Genomic DNA, 27,080 nt, shown 5'->3' with positions numbered 1-27,080 from the left:
GCCCTATTAGGGTAAGAGGTGGTACAGCCCATCTATCCATATCATCACTAATGCTTTTGATGATTTGTCTCATATTGATGTGTCAACACAGGGGGAATGTGTATGCCGAGGTACTTTATGCCCCCTGAAGGCCATTTAAAACCATTGTCTGCCATGCATCCAGTTCCAATTCTATTGCCGATGCTCATTACCTACGTTTTGTCTAAATTCACTTTATAACCAAAGTAATACCCAAATTTGGCAATGATCTCCTTCAAATGTTGTATTGTAGGCTTGGAGAGGTATAATAAAATATCATCGGCATATAATGAGATTTTATGCTCTTCACCCTTTATTGATCCAGGCCTCTAATTTGAACATCCTCTCTCATGAGTTGAGCAACTGGTTCTATGCATATTGCAAATAGTAAAGTGGACAATACACATTCCTGTCTGCATCTGCGCTGTAAGGTGAAGGCATTTGATTTATGCCCATTTACTTATACCGAGCCCTGTGGGTTTGGGTATAATGTCTGTATCCATTTTAAGAAATTAGGTCCAACTTTGAACCTTTTTAGTGTTTTAGTAAGGAATGGCCGTGATACTCGATCAAACGCCTTATATGCATCTAGTGATAGGATCATTGCTTCCATATTGTTATCCTGTGAATATGTCATTAGATTCAGCAATCTAGGAATATTATCACCATAGTTTCTTCCAGTAATAAAGCCAGTTTGACCCGGGTGTATAATATGAGTGCTAATCTTGTTTGGCCGCCTTGCCAGGACAGTTGTTAAGATGCTTAAATGTCCATTCAGTCGTGATATGGGTCTATATGACTGACATTCTGTAGGACCCTTGGCCTCTTTGTGGATTACTACTATTGTTGCATCATTCCAGCTTGGGGCCATGGTTCCAGATTCTAATGTATAATGGTAGGCCTTTAATAGTGTGTGTGTGTGTGTGGGGGGGGGGGACATGTTTAAAAGTCTTGTAAAATTCATTCTCTTGCTACTCTTCAGTTTCCCTTAGAGGTTCATCCAAATCTTTGATCATTGATTCTGACAATTCAGGAAACTTAATGTTTGCTTAATAGTGCATGATTTGTTCACGATAAGAGCATGGGTCTGTGTTTTCATAAAGGGACTTATAGAATTTGGCGAAGGAATCTTGCGATTTCATCAGGTTTTGAGATGAAAGTACTTTGTCCTTTAGATTTAAACTTTTGCACTATGGTTGATGATTGCTGTGTTCTCAGGCGGAATGCCAATAATCTACTCGCCATGTTCAGAATAGTTTTGTTTTGAAGTGGCCCTCATTTTGTCAGAGAACAGATTGTTTAGTTCATAAGCAGAGTTGATATATCATTGGAGGGAGTTTTTTTATGTTTTTGTGCCAATTGTTTTATTGTACCCTCACGTTCCTTTGGTTTGGCTTCCCTGCTCTTCCTTCTGGCACTGGAAGAAGCAATAATACCTCCCCGAAGGAAGGCCTTGGCACAGTCCTACAGAATAAGTGGTGACGTTTCTGGAGTAGAATTAGTGTCCAAGTAAAACCGTAGTTCCGTTCACACAAATGCACAAAATGTTTCATCATTTAAGAGGGAGGTATTTAATCTCCATTGCTTGGATAGTGGTCTGTGTCCAACACCCCATGTCAACAATAGGGGAGCATGATCAGAGAGTCTTATTGGGAGGATTTCAGTATCGATTACCGTAAGACTCTCTAATTTGGGGATCAAAACAATCAAGAGTAGGACTAATGTCTGCTCGAGTAATACGTAAGTCCACTTGTGTCTCCAAACATCAGTGAGACCTGATTCTGTCCCTTCAGCATCTTACTCATTCTTGACAGTGCAGCCATCGAAGCAGGTCGCCTGTCTAAAGTTTGAAGCATAACACAGTTGAAATCCCCCCGTAACAGAATCCCCTGCTATGTTGCCTCATAAAATTAAAAAGTGTTTTAATGAAAGTTGGGTGGTCTTCATTGGGAGCGTATACATTTATTAATGATACGTCTGTTCCATCAATGGTTCCATTGACGAGGACGTACCTACCTTCAGGGTCCTTTTTGATTGTTGCTGCTCTAGAATCCACTGCTCTATGAGTCAATATAGAAACTCCTCTTTTCCTTCCTGATTTGTGGGAAGAGTAATAAACCTTGTCTGCCCGGGATTCTTTCAATCTTTCATGCTCTGCATCTGGGAGGGGGGTCTCTTGTTGGAATGCAATTCTACTACCTGTTTGTTTTAGATAAGTAGGGGGGGCGGTGGAGCCGTCTTACACTAAAACTTATTGTTTTAAGTGGACCCATTATTTTCTATGAATATTGTGGGTATGGTTGATGCAGGGGAAGAGAGGATGGAGAGCAAATGGGAAGGGGGGGGGTAAAAACCTGGAGAGTAGATACTGTGGCGAAAGCATTACAGAGTGGAAATATTTTGCTGTGATAGTACCTCAGGAACATGGGGTATGGTTAACTGAGCTGAACTGCTCTTTTTCATTAATAAAGGAACTGAGGGACAGGAAGATCCAGCGTCCCATAAAGGCCCCCGGGCCGAGGCTGCAGCGGTGGAAAAGCAGCTCCACCAACACGGTGGGCCGCCTACTTTAAGCCTGGCTGTGTTTCAGGCAGCAGTTTGTAAGCAGAGCTCCAGTAGAACCAATTACCCAATAAATACCAAATGTCTACTTTTTTTAAAAAGAAAAATTGGAGGATGAATAACAGTGCAGCTAACCCTAACCCTTTATCACACCAAATAACTCCATAGAACAAAAGAGAAGAACACAACACATACATTCAAGTGTTAAAGTAGAGCCCTGTCATCTTAAAGTTTGAACAGGTCTTTTCATTTATACATAGATCTATATTTCATTTTATGTTCTTTAATTTGTTACCTATCTTCTTCTTCTCTTGAGAGGAGGAGAAATAATATTTAATATAAGTGGGCAAGTAAAGTAGTTTCCAAGGAGGTTATTACAAATGAGATTGAACAGGAAAAAGATTGCCAATAGCATTGTTCAAAGAATAAAGTAAAAATACAAATAGTGTTTTATAATGTATTTAAACAGTCTTTACTTCAGTGTCCTGGTGTTGTCCATGTTAACAAGGCAGCAGCAGTGTAAATACCTGGCAGGAGAGGGAGCCTCCCAGCATTTCACGAAGCACTTCTCTCCTCCTCTGCCCAAAGGATGTTCCTGTTTACATAGTCCATGGCTGTGTCTGGATCCACCATCTCCCTATCCTCCTCCTTGTACCTGATACCAAGCCTTGCTGGACAAAGTAGACCATAACGGACCTCGGGGCGTCCAGGAAGCACCTTCTTCACGTGGCAGAATGCAGCTCGGGCCTTAGCAACACTGCTTGTATAATCGTGGTAGCTCGCCACCTGTCCTCCCTCGTAGCGCCGCCGACCGCGGACCATGTGCTCTTCAGAATGTCCTTACAGTCTTGGTAAAAGGGCATTTTATGGATTATTACGCGCGGTCTCCCTCCTGGTGTCCTCGGCGCTGCGCTGCGATGAGGCCGATCACCTGAGACTCACTGTCCATCTGCAGCATTTCCTTTAGCATGTTGGAGGTGCAGCCTGGCTTCTCCTCCACTCCTGTGGCACGGATGTTGCCTCTCCTCATCCTCCCCTCGAAATCCTCACTTCTCTTTCACGGTTTCCATTTGGGTTTTGAGCTCGGCCACAGTGGTTTGTATCTCTGTCATCTCGTCGGACCATGTGGATAGACCCCTCTCCACCACACCATGTTGGCCTTCAAGCCATCGATCTCTGCTGGAGTGGCCGCCATGTTGTTAGCTCGCTCCGTTCTCGTAGCCTGTCGCTCGCTCTTCACAAAGTTCAAATCCTCAGAGAGCACGTTTTTCATTTCTTCCCTTATAATTACGGTTTAGGTGTATGTGATGCTATAAGAGATGGCATAGTGCTGAAAATGCTTGTGAACTCAAATTTAGTGAAAATCTTTTTGTCAAGTTTTTATTCTATCGTATCCATTTTGAAACATTTTCACACGCTTTAAGTACTTTTATGGAACCAGTGAATGAAGTTTTTATACAGTTTACTCAATATTGGGATAAATTCAGTGACATATATTCACTTTTTGAGATGGAGATTTGTGTGAATAACTTGATGTACTTTATATAGTTTATTTACCCTGATGACTGTTGAATCACCTGTACATCAGTCTGGAGTTGCTCTGAAGATTGAGCTGTGAACTAAAATAAGTCAAAAGAGCTCTGATTTCAACTGTGGGTGTGTGAGTGTTGGTACCAACAGCTGTAAGCAGTGGTGGTCTGAGAGGTGAGCTCATCCCCAACAGCCGGTTTTCTTTTGGGTGGGGGCTGGGGGGGTTGTCCTCTCTCCAGCTTTTTCTGTGGCTCTGTTTTCTCTGGCTGTGATTGACAGCAGCTGAAGACTAAACAGCGCCTGTGAGTGGGGGGTGGGGGGTGGGGGGTGGCCTCCTCTCACTGACCACTGACACATACTTGGAAGGATGGATGTGTCTTCAGCTTGGTGTCGCTCTCCATCGTGCAGCTGGTGCTGCAGCTTTAAATCATGGCCACACATCCTCTGGTGTCACTGGAGCTTTAGTGAAGGAGCCTCGTTGACCTCCAGCTTCTGACACAGCCACAGGCCGCCACACAATGCTTCGGACGGAGCCAGTAAAAGTGGCGCCTGACACTTCATGTACTTAGTAGCGTGTCGCATTCAGAGCAGCACGTGTTGTCTGGGGTTATTTCTGAGAGGGAAAGCTCTGCTGAGCCTGGCTGACATGTGGAGGGAGGTCCAGGTGAGCTCAGTGCTGCCATGACCCCCCCCCCACACACACACACACAGTGAAAGGCCTCCAGGCTGTCACTCATCACCTCTGCTCCTGTTTATTTACACCAGGTCTCCTCCTCTAAGCCTTGTTTTCCTAATGAGGCCACTAAAGCATATTAAGTGACACATGACAAGCGTACTTTCACCTGAGGCCGTTTTAATTGTTGCCCCGATGCTCCGTTAACAAAGCACTGGATGCCAGAGGCTTGGGTGTCTCTGCTAAGCTCCTGTGTGAAGAAGCACTGACGGATGTGTTGATAGTGGAAATGACCCCCTTTTGTCTCCTGAGCTCTAATACACTGACTCACTCCTAAGCTCACTCTTTTGGTTTTTGTCTTTTTCACAGCAATTCAAGAAAAATCTAAAGGGGGTGAATGGAAACAAAGACTTTGACCAGGACATGTTGGAGGATATCTACAATGCTATCAAGTAAGCAACAATCAGAAAAGCAGCTGATGCATTAGTCCATAGAGGTGTGCAGTATGGACCCCAGGAAAGCTGGAATACTCATTCAGTCATTATCTCTGCTGTGTAGACCAGCCGGTTCCAGATGTGAATGTAAAATACAGTGGGCTTCAGTCTCTAAACACTTTTTAAGTCCAGGTGGATGATGTGATGGTAACTTTTAGACCTTGATGTGTCATGAAACTGTTGAAATGTGGACTACCCTCAGTAGCTCTGCTCCTCATTTGTGTCACACAGACGTTATTATCAGGATGTATTTCATGAGAATCTTTATTATTAGAGAGCATTAGGGCCACCTCAAAAATATCCTGAGTACTTTATTTCTGACTTTAGTCAAAATAAATTCAGAATAAGAAGTTTTTTAATTACTTTGATGTGTTTTTAAAGTAACGTTAATGGAAGTTGTGCTCTGTCCTGCTGGTTTAACCAAACGTCTGTGGCAGATTGAAGCAGCCTGAATAGGATGGAGAAAGATGGAGTTGAGCAGAGCGACTCTGGTTGTGTTCAGGAGAAACATGTTCCAGTGCAGACTAAGATCCATTGAATCTGTGTCCTGAATGGGATGTTTCATGACCTGCAGTGACTGGAGGTGTGATGCTGTCGCTGCTGCGTGCTCTGCTCCTCTGTAGGAACGAGGAGATCGTGATGCCTGATGAGCAGACGGGTTTGGTGAAAGAGAACTACGTCTGGAGTGTGTTGTTGCACCGCGGAGCCACCCCCGAGGGGCTTTTCCTCTACCTACCGGCAGGCAGCTACGACCACGACCTGTTCTCCATGACGTGGGGTCCCACCATCGCGGCCCTCTCCTACGTCTTTGATAAGAGTCTGGACGACAACATCATCCAGAAGGCCATCGCAGGCTTCAGGTGAGCTCCTCACAACTGCCTTTCAATCCACTTCATTACAACCTTTTTGAGTAAACTTCTCTCTGATAGTCCAGAACAATGTTTCAAAAGTCAAAAAGTCAAATTCAAAAGCCTTTACTGTCATTGTCGTAATAAAGGAAACAATGAGATTGAGTGGCAGCTCCCTGCTGACAAACACAGAATAAATCCAAATTTAAAAAGAGAAAAGATTCAAAGAGGGAGATCTGTGGCTGTAGAGAAGGTCACCAATGAAGTACATAGAGGAAGGGAGTATTTCTGAATCCAGGATTACTTTGAGTTGAGTGCAGTGACAGCTCTTGGATAGAAACTGTCCCTCAGTCTATTAGTTCTGGTTCTTAGTGACCTGTAGCGCCTGCCAGAGGGCAACAAGTCCAAGAGATGATGACCGGGGTGAGAGGAGTCCTTCACAAGATTCTACTGAGGCTCTACTGAGGCTCTACTGAGGCTCTACTGAGGCTCTACTGAGGCTCTACTGAGGCAGTGGGAGTTGTAGCTATCCAGGAGGGAGGGCAGAGGACAGCTGTCCTCACCACCCTCTCTGCCTCGGTGCAGCTGGAGTACTCCACCCTGATGGTGTAGGTCAGCACACTCTCTCTGCTGGAGCGGTAGGAGGTTACCAGCAGCTGAGTGTTCAGGTTCTCCCTCCTGAGAACTCTCAGGAAGTGGAGCCGCTGCCGGGCCTTCTTCACCACTGCAGCAGTCTTCATAGTCCAAGAGAGGTCTGCTGGATGTGGACGCCGAGACACCTGAAAGACTCCACCCTCTCTACTCATTCTCCATTGAGGTAGAGGGGAGCCCGGGCGGCTCTGTTCCTCCTGAGGTCCAGGATGAGCTCCTTGGTTTGGGCAGTGTTCAGTGTGAGATTATTCACTGAACTCCACCCTTCCAGACGGAGGACCTCATCCCGGTAGGCTGCCTCCTTCTCCCCTGATATCAGACTCACTATCGCCATGATGATGTTCTCTGGGTGGGCGGGACGGCAGGCGGATGTGTAGAGGGAGTAGAGGAGTGGACTCAGCACACAACCCTGAGGAGAGCCGATGCTGAGGGTGCGGGTGGATGAAAGGTGGGAACCGAGTTTAACACGCTGTAGCCGGTTGGTCAGGAAGTCCTTAATCCAGGTCAGACAACTTGAGGATCAGGGTGTCCGGGATTTTGGTATTGAAGGCGGAGCTATAGTCAATGAACGTATCGTCTGACGTAGCTGTTCCGGTGCTCCGGGTGGCTGAGTGCTGAGTGGAGGGTGGTGGCTATTGGGTCTTCCGTTGATCTGTTTGCCCGGTAAGCAAACTGATACGGATCCAGGGTAGGGGGGAGGCAGTCTTCAATCTGATGTGAACCAGTCTCTGGAGGCACTTGGTGATGATGGGGTCAATGCTACGGGGCGATAGTCGTTGAGGCCGGTACTGGAGGACTCTCTGATGTCATGACACGGTCATGTTCCAAAGTAATGACTTGTTCCACTTCCATCAGTAAGAATTAAGGCTGCAGGTTGTGTGTCTGATTGTTAATGCTCGCTCTCCTTGTGTGCTTCCAGGAAATGTGCCATGATCGCAGCTCACTATGGCTTCAGTGATGTGTTTGATAATCTGATCATCTCCCTGTGCAAGTTCACCACTCTGAGCAGTGAGGTGAGGAGGGAAACGTTCTCCACACAGAGACAACATCTCACCCTGACCAGCTCCAATGAACACAAGATGCTGATATCATCAGGAATGTAGTGTAGAGCACACCTCCATTACTGGACTAAAACTACCCAACACAAGTTTATTACTCACTTTGGAGTTGACCAATTCCAATGAGAGTTCCAAACTGAGTGTAAACACAAGAGGGATTGATGGTTTCCTTTGAAACAAAATCATGACGAAATAAGTGGAGGGTGAAGCTCTGAATCAAAACATTTGTATTATTGACTGTTTTAGATATCAGTGAGCTCACTCAACATGAGCTTTAGTGTAAATCCATAGTGACAACAGCAGGAGACTATGTATCAATATCTTCATACAAAAAGCTTCAAGGAGCTGGAACAATCCCATTTCTCTTCCGTCTGTACTGAGTCCAGTGGTCCTCTGTATGAAACTCTGCTCTATACCGTCTCAATGTTCATCATCTGAAGCCAAACGTTTCTCTGGATCTCTTTATGGGGGAGTCCTTCATCCAATGTTGGTTCACGTGTGGCCCAGAGCTGCAGGAACCTGGTTCTGCAGAAGCAACACTGAGGACTGAGCTGCTCACTGGGTGACAGAAGGCTGACATGGAGAAATCAGACTTGTACTGCCACCTGCTGGATCTTAGCTGGTAACGCTTCAAGGAGGCCACCGGCTCCAGCTGCGATTCTCTGTTGTAATAAAAATGGGAATCCACTTTTGACAAACCTGCAACAGAAGAGAGCTGCTTTTCATAAACGGAATAAACACAACTTTTCCCCGTAATTCAAGTCAATGCCCACTCAAATGTGTATTTTGTAGATCAAGAATTGCAATTAGTGAAGGAATTTAAATATTCAGGAGTGTTGTTAGACTCTACACTCTCCTTCAAGAGTCATGTCAAAATGATATCAGGAATAATTAAACGCAATGTGTCTAACTTTAGCCAAATAAGAAGGTCAATGACTGATCCAGCTGCTATGATGATTTGCACTGTATGATCTCTTCCCAGGTGAGCTGCTGTAAAACCAGCTGCTCCCTGGCAGGTGTAACAATTAAAACCAACTGAGAAACACAGCTTTGGAAATTCTACACACAAAAACCATCTACATACCACCATTGTAATATTCTTTCAAAATATCATTTACTAAGCTTTGAAAATTTCATATAATTTTAAAATTCCTCTTATTTATAAAAGCGTACATGGGAGGGAATCCCCCAGCTTCCAGTGGAACAGTTTACCCACTACAGTGAGGGAATCCCCCAGCTTCCAGTGGAACAGTTTACTCACTACAGTGAGGGAATCCCCCAGCTTCCAGTGGAACAGTTTACCCACTACAGTGAGGGAATCCCCCAGCTTCCAGTGGAACAGTTTACTCACTACAGTGAGGGAATCCCCCAGCTTCCAGTGGAACAGTTTACCCACTACAGTGAGGGAATCCCCCCAGCTTCCAGTGGAACAGTTTACTCACTACAGTGAGGGAATCCCCCAGCTTCCAGTGGAACAGTTTACCCACTACAGTGAGGGAATCCCCCAGCTTCCAGTGGAACAGTTTACCCACTACAGTGAGGGAATCCCCCAGCTTCCAGTGGAACAGTTTACCCACTACAGTGAGGGAATCCCCCCAGCTTCCAGTGGAACAGTTTACTCACTACAGTGAGGGAATCCCCCAGCTTCCAGTGGAACAGTTTACCCACTACAGTGAGGGAATCCCCCAGCTTCCAGTGGAACAGTTTACCCACTACAGTGAGGGAATCCCCCAGCTTCCAGTGGAACAGTTTACCCACTACAGTGAGGGAATCCCCCTGCTTCCAGTGGAACAGTTTACCCACTACAGTGAGGGAATCCCCCAGCTTCCAGTGGAACAGTTTACCCACTACAGTGAGGGAATCCCCCCAGCTTCCAGTGGAACAGTTTACCCACTACAGTGAGGGAATCCCCCAGCTTCCAGTGGAACAGTTTACCCACTACAGTGAGGGAATCCCCCTGCTTCCAGTGGAACAGTTTACCCACTACAGTGAGGGAATCCCCCTGCTTTAACACTTTCAAAATGTTATGTTATATGTTCATTAATGTGTACTGTCCCTATTTAAATAAAGAAATAAAAAATGTAATTAAGTCTAAACAGCTGTAATGATAGAGGGAATAAGAAGCAGGAATGTTTTCCTGCCAGTTGAATTCTTTTAATCTGGTAGCTCTTCATGGATATGGTCTGTAATACCTGTATAGTTATGCAGTAAACCTTATTGTATGGTTGTTTTTCTTTCTCCATTCCACTTCCAACCAGTCTAATATGTGTAAACCAAATGCTAATGATTTGACCATTTTGATGATCTCCAAAGAGTCCCTGCTGTGGTGAGCAGACATCTTAATGTGATGGTGTGTGTGTCTTCCTGCAGTCTGTGGAGAATCTCCCCACTGTGTTCGGCAGCAACATTAAAGCTCAGACAGCCGCCAAGACGGTGTTCGACTTGGCTCATCGCCACGGTAACATCCTGAGGGAAGGGTGGAAGAACATCATGGAGTCCATGCTGCAGCTCTTCAGGGCCGAACTGCTGCCCAAAGCCATGGTGGAGGTCAGGACGGCTCCACACTCCTCTGAGTACTTTGTATAGTCTGCTCTCTGTGTGTACTCTGCTGATCTCTACTGATCACTACTGATCACTACTGATCTCTGCTGATCTCTACTGATCACTACTGATCTCTACTGATCTCTGCTGATCTCTACTGATCTCTGCTGATCTCTACTGATCTCTACTGATCACTACTGATCTCTGCTGATCTCTACTGATCTCTACTGATCTCTGCTGATCTCTACTGATCTCTACTGATCACTACTGATCTCTACTGATCACTACTGATCTCTACTGATCACGGCTGATCTCTGCTGATCTCTACTGATCACTACTGATCTCTACTGATCTCTGCTGATCTCTACTGATCACGGCTGATCTCTACTGATCACGGCTGATCACTACTGATCTCTGCTGATCTCTACTGATCACTACTGATCTCTGCTGATCTCTACTGATCACTACTGATCACTACTGATCACGGCTGATCTCTACTGATCACGGCTGATCTCTGCTGATCTCTACTGATCACTGCTGATCTCTACTGATCACTGCTGATCTCTACTGATCACGGCTGATCTCTACTGATCACGGCTGATCTCTACAGATCACTGCTGATCACGGCTGATCTCTACTGATCACGGCTGATCACTGCTGATCTCTACTGATCACTACTGATCTCTACTGATCACTACTGATCTCTGCTGATCTCTACTGATCACTACTGATCTCTACTGATCACGGCTGATCTCTACTGATCACGGCTGATCTCTGCTTATCTCTACTGATCTCTGCTGATCTCTACTGATCACTACTGATCTCTACTGATCACGGCTGATCTCTGCTGATCTCTACTGATCACTACTGATCTCTACTGATCACTACTGATCACGGCTGATCTCTGCTGATCTCTACTGATCACTACTGATCTCTACTGATCACGGCTGATCTCTACTGATCACTACTGATCACGGCTGATCACTACTGATCTCTACTGATCACTACTGATCTCTACTGATCTCTGCTGATCTCTACTGATCACTACTGATCTCTACTGATCACGGCTGATCTCTACTGATCACGGCTGATCTCTGCTGATCACTGCTGATCTCTACTGATCACTGCTGATCTCTACTGATCACGGCTGATCTCTACTGATCACGGCTGATCTCTACAGATCACTGCTGATCTCTACTGATCACGGCTGATCTCTACTGATCACTGCTGATCTCTACTGATCACGGCTGATCTCTACTGATCACGGCTGATCTCTACAGATCACTGCTGATCTCTACTGATCACGGCTGATCTCTACTGATCACGGCTGATCACTGCTGATCTCTACTGATCACTACTGATCTCTACTGATCACTACTGATCTCTGCTGATCTCTACTGATCACTACTGATCTCTACTGATCACTACTGATCTCTACTGATCACGGCTGATCTCTACTGATCACGGCTGATCTCTGCTGATCTCTACTGATCACTACTGATCTCTACTGATCACGGCTGATCTCTACTGATCACGGCTGATCTCTGCTTATCTCTACTGATCACTACTGATCTCTGCTGATCTCTACTGATCACTACTGATCTCTACTGATCACGGCTGATCTCTGCTGATCTCTACTGATCACTACTGATCTCTACTGATCACTACTGATCACGGCTGATCTCTGCTGATCTCTACTGATCACTACTGATCTCTACTGATCTCTACTGATCACGGCTGATCTCTACTGATCACTACTGATCACGGCTGATCACTACTGATCTCTACTGATCACTACTGATCTCTACTGATCTCTGCTGATCTCTACTGATCACTACTGATCTCTACTGATCACGGCTGATCTCTACTGATCACGGCTGATCTCTGCTGATCACTGCTGATCTCTACTGATCACTGCTGATCTCTACTGATCACGGCTGATCTCTACTGATCACGGCTGATCTCTACAGATCACTGCTGATCTCTACTGATCACGGCTGATCTCTACTGATCACTGCTGATCTCTACTGATCACGGCTGATCTCTACTGATCACGGCTGATCTCTACAGATCACTGCTGATCTCTACTGATCACGGCTGATCTCTACTGATCACGGCTGATCACTGCTGATCTCTACTGATCACTACTGATCTCTACTGATCACTACTGATCTCTGCTGATCTCTACTGATCACTACTGATCTCTACTGATCACTACTGATCTCTACTGATCACGGCTGATCTCTACTGATCACGGCTGATCTCTGCTTATCTCTACTGATCTCTACTGATCACTACTGATCTCTGCTGATCTCTACTGATCACTACTGATCTCTACTGATCACGGCTGATCTCTGCTGATCTCTACTGATCACGGCTGATCTCTACTGATCACTACTGATCTCTACTGATCACGGCTGATCACTGCTGATCTCTACTGATCACTGGTGATCTCTACTGATCACTACTGATCACGGCTGATCACTGCTGATCTCTACTGATCACTACTGAATACAACTGATCACTGCTGTTCTCTATTGATCACTGCTGATCACTACTGAACACAACTGGTCTCTAGTGATCACTACTGATCTCTGCTGATCTCTGCTGATCACTATTGATCTCTGCTGAACACTACTGATCTCTGCTGAACACGGCTGATCTCTGCTGATCACTATTGATCTCTGCTGAACACTACTGATCTCTGCTGAACACGGCTGATCTCTGCTGATCACTATTGATCTCTGCTGAACACTACTGATCTCTGCTGAACACGGCTGATCTCTGCTGAACACTATTGATCTCTGCTTAACACTACTGATCACTGCTGATCCCTGCTGAACACTACTGATCACTGCTGATCTCTTGTAATCACTGCTGAACACTACTGATCACTGCTGAACACTACTGATCACTGCTGATCTCTGCTAATCACTGCCTCATCACTCTTGTCTCAGGTGGAGGATTTTGTTGAGCCAAATGGGAAAATTTCTCTTCAGAGAGAAGAAACTCCTTCCAACCGGTAAGCTCAGATTTCCTCCACATCTCAAGAACCAAGGAGCAACTTGTTCCTGTTTTATCTCGTGATCCAGTGGATGTGTTGAAACCAGTGGATGTGTTGAAACCAGTAGATGTGTTGAAACCAGTGAATGTGTTGAAACCAGTAGATGTGTTGAAACCAGTGGATGTGTTGAAACCAGTGGATGTGTTGAAACCAGTAGATGTGTTGAAACCAGTGAATGTGTTGAAACCAGTAGATGTGTTGAAACCAGTAGATGTGTTGAAACCAGTGGATGTGTTGAAACCAGTGGATGTGTTGAAACCAGTGGATGTGTTGAAACCAGTGAATGTGTTGAAACCAGTAGATGTGTTGAAACCAGTGAATGTGTTGAAACCAGTAGATGTGTTGAAACCAGTGGATGTGTTGAAACCAGTAGATGTGTTGAAACCAGTGAATGTGTTGAAACCAGTAGATGTGTTGAAACCAGTGGATGTGTTGAAACCAGTAGATGTGTTGAAACCAGTGGATGTGTTGAAACCAGTGGATGTGTTGAAACCAGTAGATGTGTTGAAACCAGTGAATGTGTTGAAACCAGTAGATGTGTTGAAACCAGTGGATGTGTTGAAACCAGTAGATGTGTTGAAACCAGTGAATGTGTTGAAACCAGTAGATGTGTTGAAACCAGTGGATGTGTTGAAACCAGTAGATGTGTTGAAACCAGTGAATGTGTTGAAACCAGTAGATGTGTTGAAACCAGTAGATGTGTTGAAACCAGTAGATGTGTTGAAACCAGTGGATGTGTTGAAACCAGTGGATGTGTTGAAACCAGTAGATGTGTTGAAACCAGTGGATGTGTTGAAACCAGTAGATGTGTTGAAACCAGTAGATGTGTTGAAACCAGTGGATGTGTTGAAACCAGTAGATGTGTTGAAACCAGTAGATGTGTTGAAACCAGTGAATGTGTTGAAACCAGTGGATGTGTTGAAACCAGTAGATGTGTCGAAACCAGTGGATGTGTCGAAACCAGTGGATGTGTTGAAACCAGTAGATGTGTCGAAACCAGTAGATGTGTCGAAACCAGTGGATGTGTTGAAACCAGTGGATGTGTTGAAACCAGTAGATGTGTTGAAACCAGTGGATGTGTTGAAACCAGTGGATGTGTTGAAACCAGTAGATGTGTTGAAACCAGTAGATGTGTTGAAACCAGTGGATGTGTTGAAACCAGTAGATGTGTTGAAACCAGTGAATGTGTTGAAACCAGTGGATGTGTTGAAACCAGTGGATGTGTTGAAACCAGTGGATGTGTTGAAACCAGTAGATGTGTTGAAACCAGTAGATGTGTTGAAACCAGTAGATGTGTTGAAACCAGTGGATGTGTTGAAACCAGTGGATGTGTTGAAACCAGTGGATGTGTTGAAACCAGTGGATGTGTTGAAACCAGTAGATGTGTTGAAACCAGTGGATGTGTTGAAACCAGTGGATGTGTTGAAACCAGTGGATGTGTTGAAACCAGTGGATGTGTTGAAACCAGTAGATGTGTTGAAACCAGTGGATGTGTTGAAACCAGTAGATGTGTTGAAACCAGTGGATGTGTTGAAACCAGTGGATGTGTTGAAACCAGTGGATGTGTTGAAACCAGTGAATGTGTTGAAACCAGTAGATGTGTTGAAACCAGTGGATGTGTTGAAACCAGTGGATGTGTTGAAACCAGTAGATGTGTTGAAACCAGTGAATGTGTTGAAACCAGTAGATGTGTTGAAACCAGTGGATGTGTTGAAACCAGTGGATGTGTTGAAACCAGTAGATGTGTTGAAACCAGTAGATGTGTTGAAAAAAGTGAATGTGTTGAAACCAGTGAATGTGTTGAAACCAGTGGATGTGTTGAAACCAGTAGATGTGTTGAAACCAGTAGATGTGTTGAAAAAAGTGAATGTGTTGAAACCAGTAGATGTGTTGAAACCAGTAGATGTGTTGAAACCAGTGGATGTGTTGAAACCAGTAGATGTGTTGAAACCAGTAGATGTGTTGAAACCAGTAGATGTGTTGAAACCAGTGAATGTGTTGAAACCAGTGGATGTGTTGAAACCAGTGGATGTGTTGAAACCAGTAGATGTGTTGAAACCAGTAGATGTGTTGAAACCAGTGGATGTGTTGAAACCAGTGGATGTGTTGAACAACCTCACTGGTCTTTGTGCTGCTCCTCAGAGGGGAGTCGGCTGTGTTGAGCTTCGTGAACTGGCTGACACTGAGTGGAGCAGAGCAGTCTGGACTCAGAGGACCATCCACAGAGAACCAGGAGGCCAAGCAGGCTGCCGTCCTCTGCATTAAGGTACAATCCATCCCTATTTAAAATCAACTAACAAGTAAACTTCCTGTTTCAGTTCACTGTGTTTCTGTCTGCAGGTAATAGAGTGTTGTGTTTCAGTAGAAACAGAGATGTTCTATGATCCAGTCTGAAGGTTCTCCCCGTGTTAAAGCCGGTATTATCTCTGCTGTTGCAGCAATGTGACCCTGAGAAGCTCATCACAGAGAGTAAATTCCTGCAGCTGGAGTCGCTACACGAGCTCATGAAGGTCAGTGCAGCTCCGGTTGAATCACATGATCACTTTATCATGAGCTCAGTGGATTCTGTGGACAGGTTCATTCCAGTCATACTGCCTTCATTTACTTTTTAAGTTTTATTGATTCTTTTCAGGCATGTGGGTTTTCAAACATTTGTGCAATCACATCCATAACCAATATCCACACACACACACACACACACACACACACACACACACACACACACACACACACACACACACACACACACACACACACTCCTTCTGATGAAAACTGTGCCGCTCTTGAACTTAGAGACTCTTCCTGTTTTACAGTTTTTAACTTTGACATCCTATGATGGAAGAAAATCGATGGAGTGTCTCACGACGGTCCCAGAACAAAATGTCTGGGTCAAATTGTTCTTTTAGTTAACATGCCTGAAAAGGGGTAGGAGGAAATAAACTTATCAAATCCTACCCCGTCTCCAATATTCAGTAGTTATATTTTATAATTATCGTTCTGTATTAAGAATAGCTAGTATTATATATGGAAATATGCAGTGAGAATGTAATCTAATATATAAAAAAAAGTCTGGGCATCCCTGGTTAGACTGCTGCCTCCACCACCCGGTCCCAGACCCCGGTGGACGATGGATGGATGGATATATATCCAGTATATATATATATATATATATATATATATATATATATATATATATATATATATTTATATATAGATGGATAGATGGATGGATGGATGGATGGATATATATACAGTGGGGCAAAAAAGTATTTAGTCAGCCACCGATTGTGCAAGTTCTCCCACTTAAAATGATGACAGAGGTCTGTAATTTTCATCATAGGTTCACTTCAACTGTGAGAGACAGAATGTGAAAAAAAATCCAGGAATTCACATTGTAGGATTTTTAAGGAATTTATTCGTAAATTATGGTGGAAAATAAGTATTTGGTCAATAACAAAAATTCAACTCAATACTTTGTAATATAACCTTTGTTGGCAATAACAGAGGTCAAACGATTCCTAGAGGTCTTTACCAGGTTTGCACACAGTAGCTGGTATTTCGGCCCATTCCTCCATGTAGAGCTCCTCTAGAGCAGTGATGTTTTGGGGCTGTCGCCGAGCAACACGGACTTTCAACTCCCTCCACAGATCTTCTCTGGGGTTGAGGTCTGGAGACTGGCTAGGCCACTCCAGGACTTTCAAAAGCTTCTTCCGGAGCCACTCCTTGGTTGCCCGGCGGTGTGTTTGGGATCATTGTCATGCTGGAAGACCCAGCCACGTTTCATCTTCAAAGCTTCACTGATGGAAGGAGGTTTGGGCTCAACATCTCACCATACATGGCCCACTTCATTCTTTCCTTAACACGGATCAGTCGTCCTGTCCCCTGAGCAGAAAAACAGCCCCAAAGCATGATGTTTCCACCCCCATGCTTCACAGTAGGTATGGTGTTCTTGGGATGCAACTCAGTATTCTTCTTCCTCCAAACACGACCAGTTGTGTTTCTACCAAAAAGTTCTATTTTGGTTTCATCTGACCACATGACATTCTCCCAATCCTCTGCTGGATCATCCATGTGCTCTCTGGCAAACTTCAGACGGGCCTGGACATGTACTGGCTGAAGCAGGGGGACACGTCTGGCACTGCAGGATTTGATTCCCTGTCGGCGTAGTGTGTTACTGATGGTAACCTTTGTTACTTTGGTCCCAGCTCTCTGCAGGTCCTTCACCAGGTCCCCCCGTGTGGTTCTCATGATCATTTTGACCCCACGGGATGAGATCTTGCGTGGAGCCCCAGATCGAGGGAGATTATCAGTGGTCTTGTATGTCTTCCATTTTCTGATAATTGCTCCCACAGTTGATGTTTTCACACCAAGCTGCTTGCCTATTGTAGATTCACTCTTCCCAGTCTGGTGCAGGTCTACAATTCTTTTCCTGGTGTCCTTAGACAGCTCTTTGGTCTTGGCCATAGTGGAGTTTGGAGTCTGACTGTTTGAGGTTGTGGACAGGTGTCTTTTATACAGATAACGAGTTCAAACAGGAGCCATTAATACAGGTAACCAGTTCAAACAGGAGCCATTAATACAGGTAACCAGTTCAAACAGGAGCCATTAATACAGGTAACCAGTTCAAACAGGAGCCATTAATACAGGTAACCAGTTCAAACAGGATCCATTAATACAGGTAACCAGTTCAAACAGGATCCATTAATACAGGTAACGAGTGGAGGACAGAAGAGCTTCTTAAAGAAGAAGTTACAGGTCTGTGAGAACCAGAGATCTTTCTTGATTGAAGTGACCAAATACTTATTTTCCACCATAATTTACAAATAAATTCTTTAAAAATCCTACAATGTGAATTCCTGGATTTTTTTTTCACATTCTGTCTCTCACAGTTGAAATGTACCTATGATGAAAATTACAGACCTCTGTCATCATTTTAAGTGGGAGAACTTGCACAATCGGTGGCTGACTAAATACTTTTTTGCCCCACTGTGTGTATATATATATATATATATATATATATATATATATGTATATATATATATATATATATGTATATATATATATATATATATATATATATGTATATATATATATATATATATATATATATATATATGTGGATGGATCGATTTAAAAAAAATATTTTTCCTCTCTCTCCCTGTCCTATCCCATGTACTTCTCCCCCCAACCGGTCAAGGCGGATGGCCGTCCTTCCAGAGTCTAGGGTCCGCCCCACGGTTTCTTCCTGAAGAGGGAGTTCTTGAACTTCTCTCCATGCGAGGGAGTTTTTCCTGGCCACTGTTGCTTGTTACACCTGCTTGCTTTGGAAGGGTTTAGTTGGGTCCTGTTGTACTCTATCATTGTAAGAGCGCTTTGAGATGTTTGTTGATGTGATTTAGCGCTTTACAAATAAAATTGAATTGAATTGAATTGAATTGAAAATATAAACCCAAAACTTTTGTTTGTGCTCCCATTTTTCATGAGCTGAACTCAAAGATATAAGACTTTTTCTATGTATGCAAAAGGTCTATTTCTCTCAAATATTGTTGGCAAATCTGTCTAAATATGTGTAAGTGAGCACTTCTCCATTGCCGAGGTAACCCCTCCCACCTCCCAGGTGTGACCTATCAAGATGCTGCTTAGACAGCATGAATATTGCACAGGTGTGCCTTGGGGTGGCCACAATAAAAGGTCACTCTGAAATGTGCAGTTCTATTTCATCCCTCCAGACCACCAGAGGTGCTGCTTTAAGCACTGGATGATCATCCTTGTGCATACGCAGGTCCAGAATATTATAACAACAAAGTCACTTGTGACCTCCGGGTGGCTCACGTGAGTCTATATGATCCCGTGACACCAGAAGCTCAGTCCCTTTTCACCTTCTCGCTCGCAGGTTTGTATGTGTGGTTTGTTGGCGTGATATTGCTGATTTCTACTATTGTGGAGTTGGTTGCTGCCTGTTGCCTGTAGCCCTGCAACCTGCAGTCGGAGCTGCGAGTCATCTCGCCCGCCAAGGGCTGCACAAGCGGCATTTCTACGGACTTTTCATCAGAGCCGAGTGGTAGGCATTCTACACCTGTTGAGACCATTCATTGTTTTTTTTGCCGATGTGTTATGCTCAGTAGTTTCCAGTTGTAGCCTCCAGGCTCGTTGTACTTTATATGAAGCCGCGATTCAGCTTGTTTGAGTGATTACACGCCGTGTTGGTGGTAGTTATCACATGTTTTAATTTTACAGCGTCTTCAGTCAGAATAGTTTCTCTACGGCTGTGCGCTTGGTTTCATAAAAGTGACAGCGGTCTATTTGTATTGGATTGTTACAGAGCCGGTTGCGAGCCGCTAGTGGCGTCTCTGCTCGACCCAGTTCATGACACAGCGTTCAGCTTCGGGGCTCGGCTTGCATGATTGGGAGTCACCAGTGGTGTCTGTGCTTGATCTGACTCCGTAGCGCGGTGCCGTGATAGGACAAACAGCACATTTTTTTCTGGTGGGGTTTGTTGGATCACTGGAAAAAATAAAAAAAGATTGGCTCAACGCGCATGAATTGGGGCAACGAGTGGCGTTCTCAGCTCGACCTGACTCCTAGAGCAGTACTATAATACTACAAACAGTACTGTTGAATACATTTTGTCACCTTTAAAAAGATAAAAATGTTGGAGTTCCTGGGCTGCAGAGATTGTTTGGCTCCACTCCAGGCGGAGGACGGCCATGACCTGTGTCCTTCTTCCTGCCTCGGTGTGGATCACCTTCAGGAGGCTCTCACAGAGAACGCCTGTACCAACTGCGTGATTATGCCCCGGTCCATTAGGGTCGCGCGCCCATGCCAATTTTGAGGAACCTCCTAATTGGGACCCCATGTCGCCTGGCCAGCTGCCTCCTGACCAGCAGTCGGACTGTAAGTACTGGTCGGACCTCTGAGTCAGTTCTGTTGTCAGGTTGTCCACTTTATTGGACAACCTGCCAACAGAACTGACTCAGAGGAAGGCTCTGCTTCAAAAGCTTCAGGCTGAGCCAGGCCGCAGTGTGGTCACTCCTCGGGAGACGAAGTGGCAACACATGACGAGGATGTGACATCTGTGGCTGCATCTAATACCCTATTTCAAAGGGATTATAATGAACTGAGCTCCCCAGTCTCCGAGGCAGGCTCCCATACCTCTACGGGCTCCCAAGCCACGGGAGAGGGATCTGTGACTGGGGTGATAGGAACTGCCCTTAGCCTTAGTCAAGGTGCCAACATTACAACAGACCCCCTCTAGTGCTTTCTTCAGATGCCAACCAACTGCAAGGCATTTTGCTGTTCCCCCTTCGGAGGAATATGTGAAGGAGCTGCACGCTTGTTGGACTGACACAAAGGCCTTTTCTAGGCAGACGTCAGACGGACGTGTGTTGGCAGCGATGCAGGATGCAGACAAAGTGGGCCAGGGGTAGATGCCGGCCGTAGAACCGGCTATTGCCTCCCTCATTGTACATCCTTTGGAGACTTTGAGGACGAACGGCAGGTGCCCACGACCGCAGTGTCAGATCACAGACGACCTACTCTGCAGGGCGTCTGAGATGGGTGCCCGGATGGGCCACATCGGAAACTCTATGTCCCCACTAATATTGGTTCTGTCTGCGTCATTGGAGGAGGGACTCCTTGACCAGCCAACACAGGGCTTAATGGACGCGTCCCTGCAGGCGTTTGCCTTAATGGTGAGAGAGCTCGGCCACTTGATGACCACTCTGGTTCAGACCCGGCGTCAAGTTTGGCTGGCAAAGTTCCCGCTGTCAGAGCCTAGCAGTGGGACATTGAGGAGCGTACCGGTGGTTCCTGGGGAACTGTTTGGCCTGAGGCTCTTGAGCGCACCGCACAGGCGAACTGCACTAGATGGCAGTTGGCAGAACTACAGAGACACGCCCCTCAGCGTGTGAGTACTGGAGCCACAGCATCTTATCAACGGAGGTATTCAGCCCCGTCCAATCCTGTTCCGGCAGCTTCCTCTGGACGGAGGTATTCAGCCCTAGCCAATCCTTTTCCTGAACCCCGTCGGCAGGGCTTCAGAATGGCTCAGGACCAGAGGTCACAAGGTCCTGTTTGGCCCCCCCACGCTTCTAGAGCCGGACTGGCTAACCAGCGGCCCCCGAGGTACCCCAGAGCCTGGGGTGCACGCAGATGAGACCTGTTGGCCGGCGGTCGGATTTTTTACTCTGGGTCAGCTCAGGCTCTGGGCATCTCTTCGAGGCTGGGGAGCAACGTGGCAATGGCAGAGGGTGCAGGGAACATGGGCACCCTGTCAACGGACACAACACATCAATGTGCTGAAATTGATGGCGGTGCAGTTGACGCTGCAACAATTCCTCACACACCTTCGGGGGAGACATGTTTTGGTGCGATCCGACAACAACCGTGTGGTTTTTCACATCAACAACCAGGGGGGAACCAGGTCTGTGAGCCTATTCAGGTTGGCCGCTCAGGATTCTCCACCCCAATCCCAGTCGCCCCCAGCTGTGGCTGCTTCAGGGCCAGGGGCTACTTCCTCAGTCTGCAGTGAGGACATAGCGTTTACCATCTCAAATGCTCGTGCACCGTCAACACGGAGATTGTACGCAAACAGGTGGAAACTGTTTGACCACTGGTGCCGGGAACGTGGGTTGGACACGGTTCGTTGCCCTGTCGCCTTCATACTGCAGTTTCTACAGGAGCTTCTTAACCAAGGACGATTTCCATCCACACTAAAGGTGTATGTGGCTGCCATTTCATGCTCTCATGCTGGCATTAATGGTGCTTCAGTTGGCCGTGACAAAAATGTGACGCTTTTGTGCCAGTAGGGTCCGCCCTCCTCGCCGACCAATGGCTCCAACATGGGACCTGTCCATGGCGATGAAGACCCTTCGGGCTTCTCCATTTGAGCCATTAGACCAAGTGGACCTGAAATGGCTCTCCCTTAAGACAGAATTTCTTTTGGCCATGGCCTAGGGTAGACGTGTTGGTGAACTGCAAGCCCTATCTGTCCATGAGTCCTGCCTTAGGTGGGCAGCAGAGGACTCTGGATTGACCTTGTGGACGGATGCATCTTTTGCCCCCAAGGGGTTTTCCGCTACATGCAATACTCAACCGCTCCAGTTTGCTTGGTTTGGTACGTGGGCCTCTGCTGATCCCCTGTGCCATGGCTGTGCACTAGAGGTGTACACATCGAGCACAGTGGGTATGTGAAAGTCCAATCACCTGTTTGTGTGCTATGCCGGGCCGCGGCGGGGTCTGGCTCTCACTACACAACGCCTTTCCCACTGGGTTGTAAAAGTTATTAAGCACACCTATAGCTCACAGGAACGTACACTGCCTGCTGGTGAACGCTGTCTTTCGACAAAGACCTTGTCAACATCCTGGGCTACCCCACTGGACGTAATCTGTGAGGCAGCCTCGTGGACGTCGCAGACAACATTTGCAAGGTTCTACCGAGTGAATATGGCAGTGCCCCACCCACTGGAGGCGGTCCTGAGACAGCACCCTTCTGGGTCGTGAGGTGGGTGTTTTCCTGAGTTGGTGATTCCTCTGGACCTTGTTGTTATACATCATCCAGTGCTTAAAGCACTACCTCTGGCGATCTGGAGGGATGAAATAAAACGAAAGTTACGTATGTAACTGCGATGCTATTAATCCCGGATGACCGCCAGAGCGTTCAGTCCCTCGGAAAGTGTAAGGGACTGAGCTTCTGGTGTCACCTGACTATATAGACTCACGTGAGCCACCGGGAGGTCACAAGTGACCTTTTTGTTATCATATTCTCGACCTGGGTTCTCGACATGCTGAAGTGTCCTTAGGCAAGACACTGAACCCCGAACTGCCTGTATGAATGCAGTGTGAGAGTGAGTGGTTGGTGGTGGTCGGAGAGGCCGATGGTGAGGCCTCCGTCAGTCGGCCCCAGGGCAGCTGTGGTTAGCTACGTAGTTTACCACTATCGAGTATGGAGTGAATGAATAATCGGCACCACAGGGGGCCTCAGGACCTCCTCACCGTACCTCTGCTTTCATAATGCTGTCAATAAATCACCTGTGTTGTTGTCCATAACATGCACCTGCTCATACCATAACCCCACCTCCACCATAACCCCACCTCCTCCATAACCCCACCTCAACCATAACCCCACCTCCTCCATAATCCCACCTCCTCCATAAACCCACCTCCACCATAACCCCACCTCCACCATAACCCCACCTCCTCCATAATCCCACCTCCTCCATAAACCCACCTCCACCATAACCCCACCTCCTCCATAAACCCACCTCAACCATAACCCCACCTCCTCCATAACCTCACCTTCTCCATAACCCCACCTCCACCATAACCCCACCTTCTCCATAACCCCACCTCAACCATAACCCCACCTCAACCATAACCCCACCTCCTCCATAATCCCACCTCCTCCATAACCTCACCTTCTCCATAACCCCACCTCCACCATAACCCCACATCCTCCATAATCCCACCTCAACCATAACCCCACCTCAACCATAACCCCACCTCCTCCATAATCCCACCTCCTCCATAACCTCACCTTCTCCATAACCCGACCTCCACCATAACCTCACCTCCTCCATAATCCCACCTCAACCATAACCCCACCTCAACCATAACCCCACCTCCTCCATAACCTCACCTTCTCCATAACCCCACCTCCACCATAACCCCACCTCCTCCATAAACCCACCTCAACCATAACCCCACCTCCTCCATAACCTCACCTTCTCCATAACCCCACCTCCACCATAACCCCACCTCCTCCATAATCCCACCTCCTCCATAAACCCACCTCCACCATAACCCCACCTCCACCATGGGCCACTCCATCCACAACGCTGACATCAGCAAACCGCTCCCCCACACGACGCCACACACTGTCTGCCATCTGACCTGAACAGTGAAAACCAGGATTCATCCGTGAAGAGAACACCTGTCCAACCTGCAGGACGCCGTCCAATGTGAGCATCTGTCCACTCGGCTCTCAGTCCAGTCGGTTACGACGAGGAACTGCAGTCAGGTGGAGACCCTGGTGAGGACGATGAGGAACTGCAGTCAGGTGGAGACCCTGGTGAGGACGAGGAACTGCAGTCAGGTGGAGACCCTGGTGAGGACGAGGAACTGCAGTCAGGTGGAGACCCCAATGAGGACGAGGAGCTGCAGTCAGGTGGAGACCCCAATGAGGACGAGGAGCTGCAGTCAGGTGGAGACCCCAATGAGGACGAGGAGCTGCAGTCAGGTGGAGACCCCGATGAAGATGAGGAACTGCAGTCAGATGGAGACCCTGGTGAGGACGAGGAGCTGCAGTCAGGTGGAGACCCCGATGAAGATGAGGAACTGCAGTCAGATGGAGACCCCGATGAGGACGAGGAGCTGCAGTCAGGTGGAGACCCCGATGAGGACGAGGAACTGCAGTCAGGTGGAGACCCCAATGAGGACGAGGAGCTGCAGTCAGGTGGAGACCCCGGTGAGGACGAGGAACTGCAGTCAGGTGGAGACCCCAATGAGGACGAGGAGCTGCAGTCAGGTGGAGACCCCGATGAAGATGAGGAACTGCAGTCAGGTGGAGACCCCAATGAGGACGAGGAGCTGCAGTCAGGTGGAGACCCCGATGAGGACGAGGAACTGCAGTCAGGTGGAGACCCCGATGAGGACGATGAGGAACTGTGGTCAGGTGGAGACCCCGATGAGGACGACAAGGAACTGTGGTCAGGTGGAGACCCCGATGAGGACGAGGAACTGCAGTCAGGTGGAGACCCCGGTGAGGACGAGGAACTGCAGTCAGGTGGAGACCCCAATGAGGACGAGGAGCTGCAGTCAGGTGGAGACCCCGATGAAGATGAGGAACTGCAGTCAGATGGAGACCCCGATGAGGACGAGGAGCTGCAGTCAGGTGGAGACCCCGATGAGGACGAGGAACTGCAGTCAGGTGGAGACCCCAATGAGGACGAGGAGCTGCAGTCAGGTGGAGACCCCGATGAGGACGAGGAGCTGCAGTCAGGTGGAGACCTCGATGAGGAAGACGAGCTGCAGTCAGGTGGAGACCCCGATGAGGAAGAGGAACTGCAGTCAGGTGGACCCTAACCCTGACCCTCATGCTTCCTTCTGCTCTGACAATGTTCCTCAAGTCTGAGGATTGGTTCTTCCAGCAGGACAACGCTCCATGCCACACAGCAAGGTCAATCAAGATCAAGACCCTGTCATGGCCAGCCCAACCTCCAGACCTGGACCCCATTGAAAACCTCTGGAATGTGATCAAGAGGAAGATAGAGGGTCACAAGCTACTGGAATTCTTGCACCAGCAGTGGAATAAAGTCTCCCAAGATCCATGACAGACTGGTGGAGAGGATGACAAGAACCATGACAGCTGGGATTCAGAATCAGGCTGATTCCACCAAATATTGATTTCTGAACTCTTCCTGGGTGAAAGCATTAGTATTGAGTTGTTTTAAAATCAATAGGATCTGGTTTTCTTATTTGCATCTTTTTTGTTATTTTGACCATTTGTCATTTTCTGCTAATAAATGCTCTGAATGACACTATTCTTATATGAAATGTTGTCAGTAGTTTATAGAATGAAACAGAAATGTTCATTTTACTCAAACACATACCTAGAAGTAGTCAAATCACAGAACCTGATCAATTCAATTCAGTTTAATTTTATTTGTAAAGCTCTAAATCCCATCAACAAACATCTCAGAGCCTCTTACAATGATAGAGAACAACAGAACCCAACTAAACCTTCCAGATCCGCCTTGACCGGTTGGGGGGAGAAGTACATGGGATAGGACAGAGAGAGAGAGGAATAGAAGAGAGAGAGAGGAATAGAAGAGATAGAGAGAGAGGAATAGAAGAGATAGAGAGAGAGGAATAGAAGAGGGAGAGAGAGAGGAATAGAAGAGGGAGGAGGGGGAGAGAGAGAGAGAGAGAGAGAGAGAGAGAGAGAGAGAGAGAGAGAGAGAGAGAGAGAGAGAGAGAGAGAGAGAGAGAGAGAGAGAGAGAGAGAGAGGAGAGAGAGAGAGAGAGAGAGAGAGAGAGAGAGAGAGAGAGAGAGAGAGAGAGAGAGAGAGAGAGAGAGAGAGAGAGAGAGAGAGAGAGAGAGAGAGGAATAGAAGAGGGAGAGAGAGAGAGGAATAGAAGAGGGAGAGAGAGAGAGGAATAGAAGAGAGAGAGAGAGAGAGAGAGAGGAATAGAAGAGAGAGAGAGAGAGAGAGAGAGGAATAGAAGAGGGAGAGAGAGAGGAATAGAAGAGAGAGAGAGAGAGAGAGAGAGAGGAATAGAAGAGGTAGAGAGAGAGGAATAGAAGAGGTAGAGAGAGAGGAATAGAAGAGGTAGAGAGAGAGGAATAGAAGAGAGAGAGAGAGAGGAATAGAAGAGGGAGAGAGAGAGAGAGAGAGAGAGAGAGAGAGAGGAATAGAAGAGGGAGAGAGAGAGAGAGAGGCAGACAGGCCAGAGAAGTACAAATACTAAGAAAGTCTCCGATGAGCGTTGATCATTTTGCAGTGGTCTCTTCATTTTCTCTGGAGCTCGATATATACTGTAGTTTCATTAACAGCACATAAAGCTTGATGAGTTCTGTTTGGTAGCTTTTGGTATCTGTCTTTTGGTATCAGTATTTAGAATATTGAGCTCGTGTTTTTTTTC

At 46.6% G+C, this 27,080-nt stretch overlaps 1 protein-coding gene across 3 annotated transcripts in view; it reads left to right on the top strand.

Annotated features, from left to right (window-relative positions):
- The window catches only part of gbf1 (golgi brefeldin A resistant guanine nucleotide exchange factor 1), a 142,566-nt gene that overhangs the window by 98,835 nt on the left and 16,651 nt on the right, over positions 1–27,080 (top strand). For all 3 annotated transcript variants that reach the window (XM_080493904.1, XM_080493903.1, XM_080493902.1), the window contains 7 exons: positions 5,153–5,235; positions 5,901–6,137; positions 7,696–7,789; positions 10,205–10,381; positions 13,333–13,397; positions 15,582–15,705; positions 15,878–15,949. In XM_080493904.1, coding sequence (XP_080350030.1) covers positions 5,153–5,235; positions 5,901–6,137; positions 7,696–7,789; positions 10,205–10,381; positions 13,333–13,397; positions 15,582–15,705; positions 15,878–15,949 — 852 coding nt within the window. The remainder of the gene's footprint in view (positions 1–5,152; positions 5,236–5,900; positions 6,138–7,695; positions 7,790–10,204; positions 10,382–13,332; positions 13,398–15,581; positions 15,706–15,877; positions 15,950–27,080) is intronic.

This window comes from Lipophrys pholis (genome assembly GCF_963383615.2).
Source record: "Lipophrys pholis genome assembly, contig: SCAFFOLD_28, whole genome shotgun sequence".
Taxonomy (NCBI): domain Eukaryota; kingdom Metazoa; phylum Chordata; class Actinopteri; order Blenniiformes; family Blenniidae; genus Lipophrys; species Lipophrys pholis.
The sequence above is the reverse complement of the archived record's forward strand: the minus strand, read 5'-3'. Positions and strand labels throughout refer to the sequence as shown.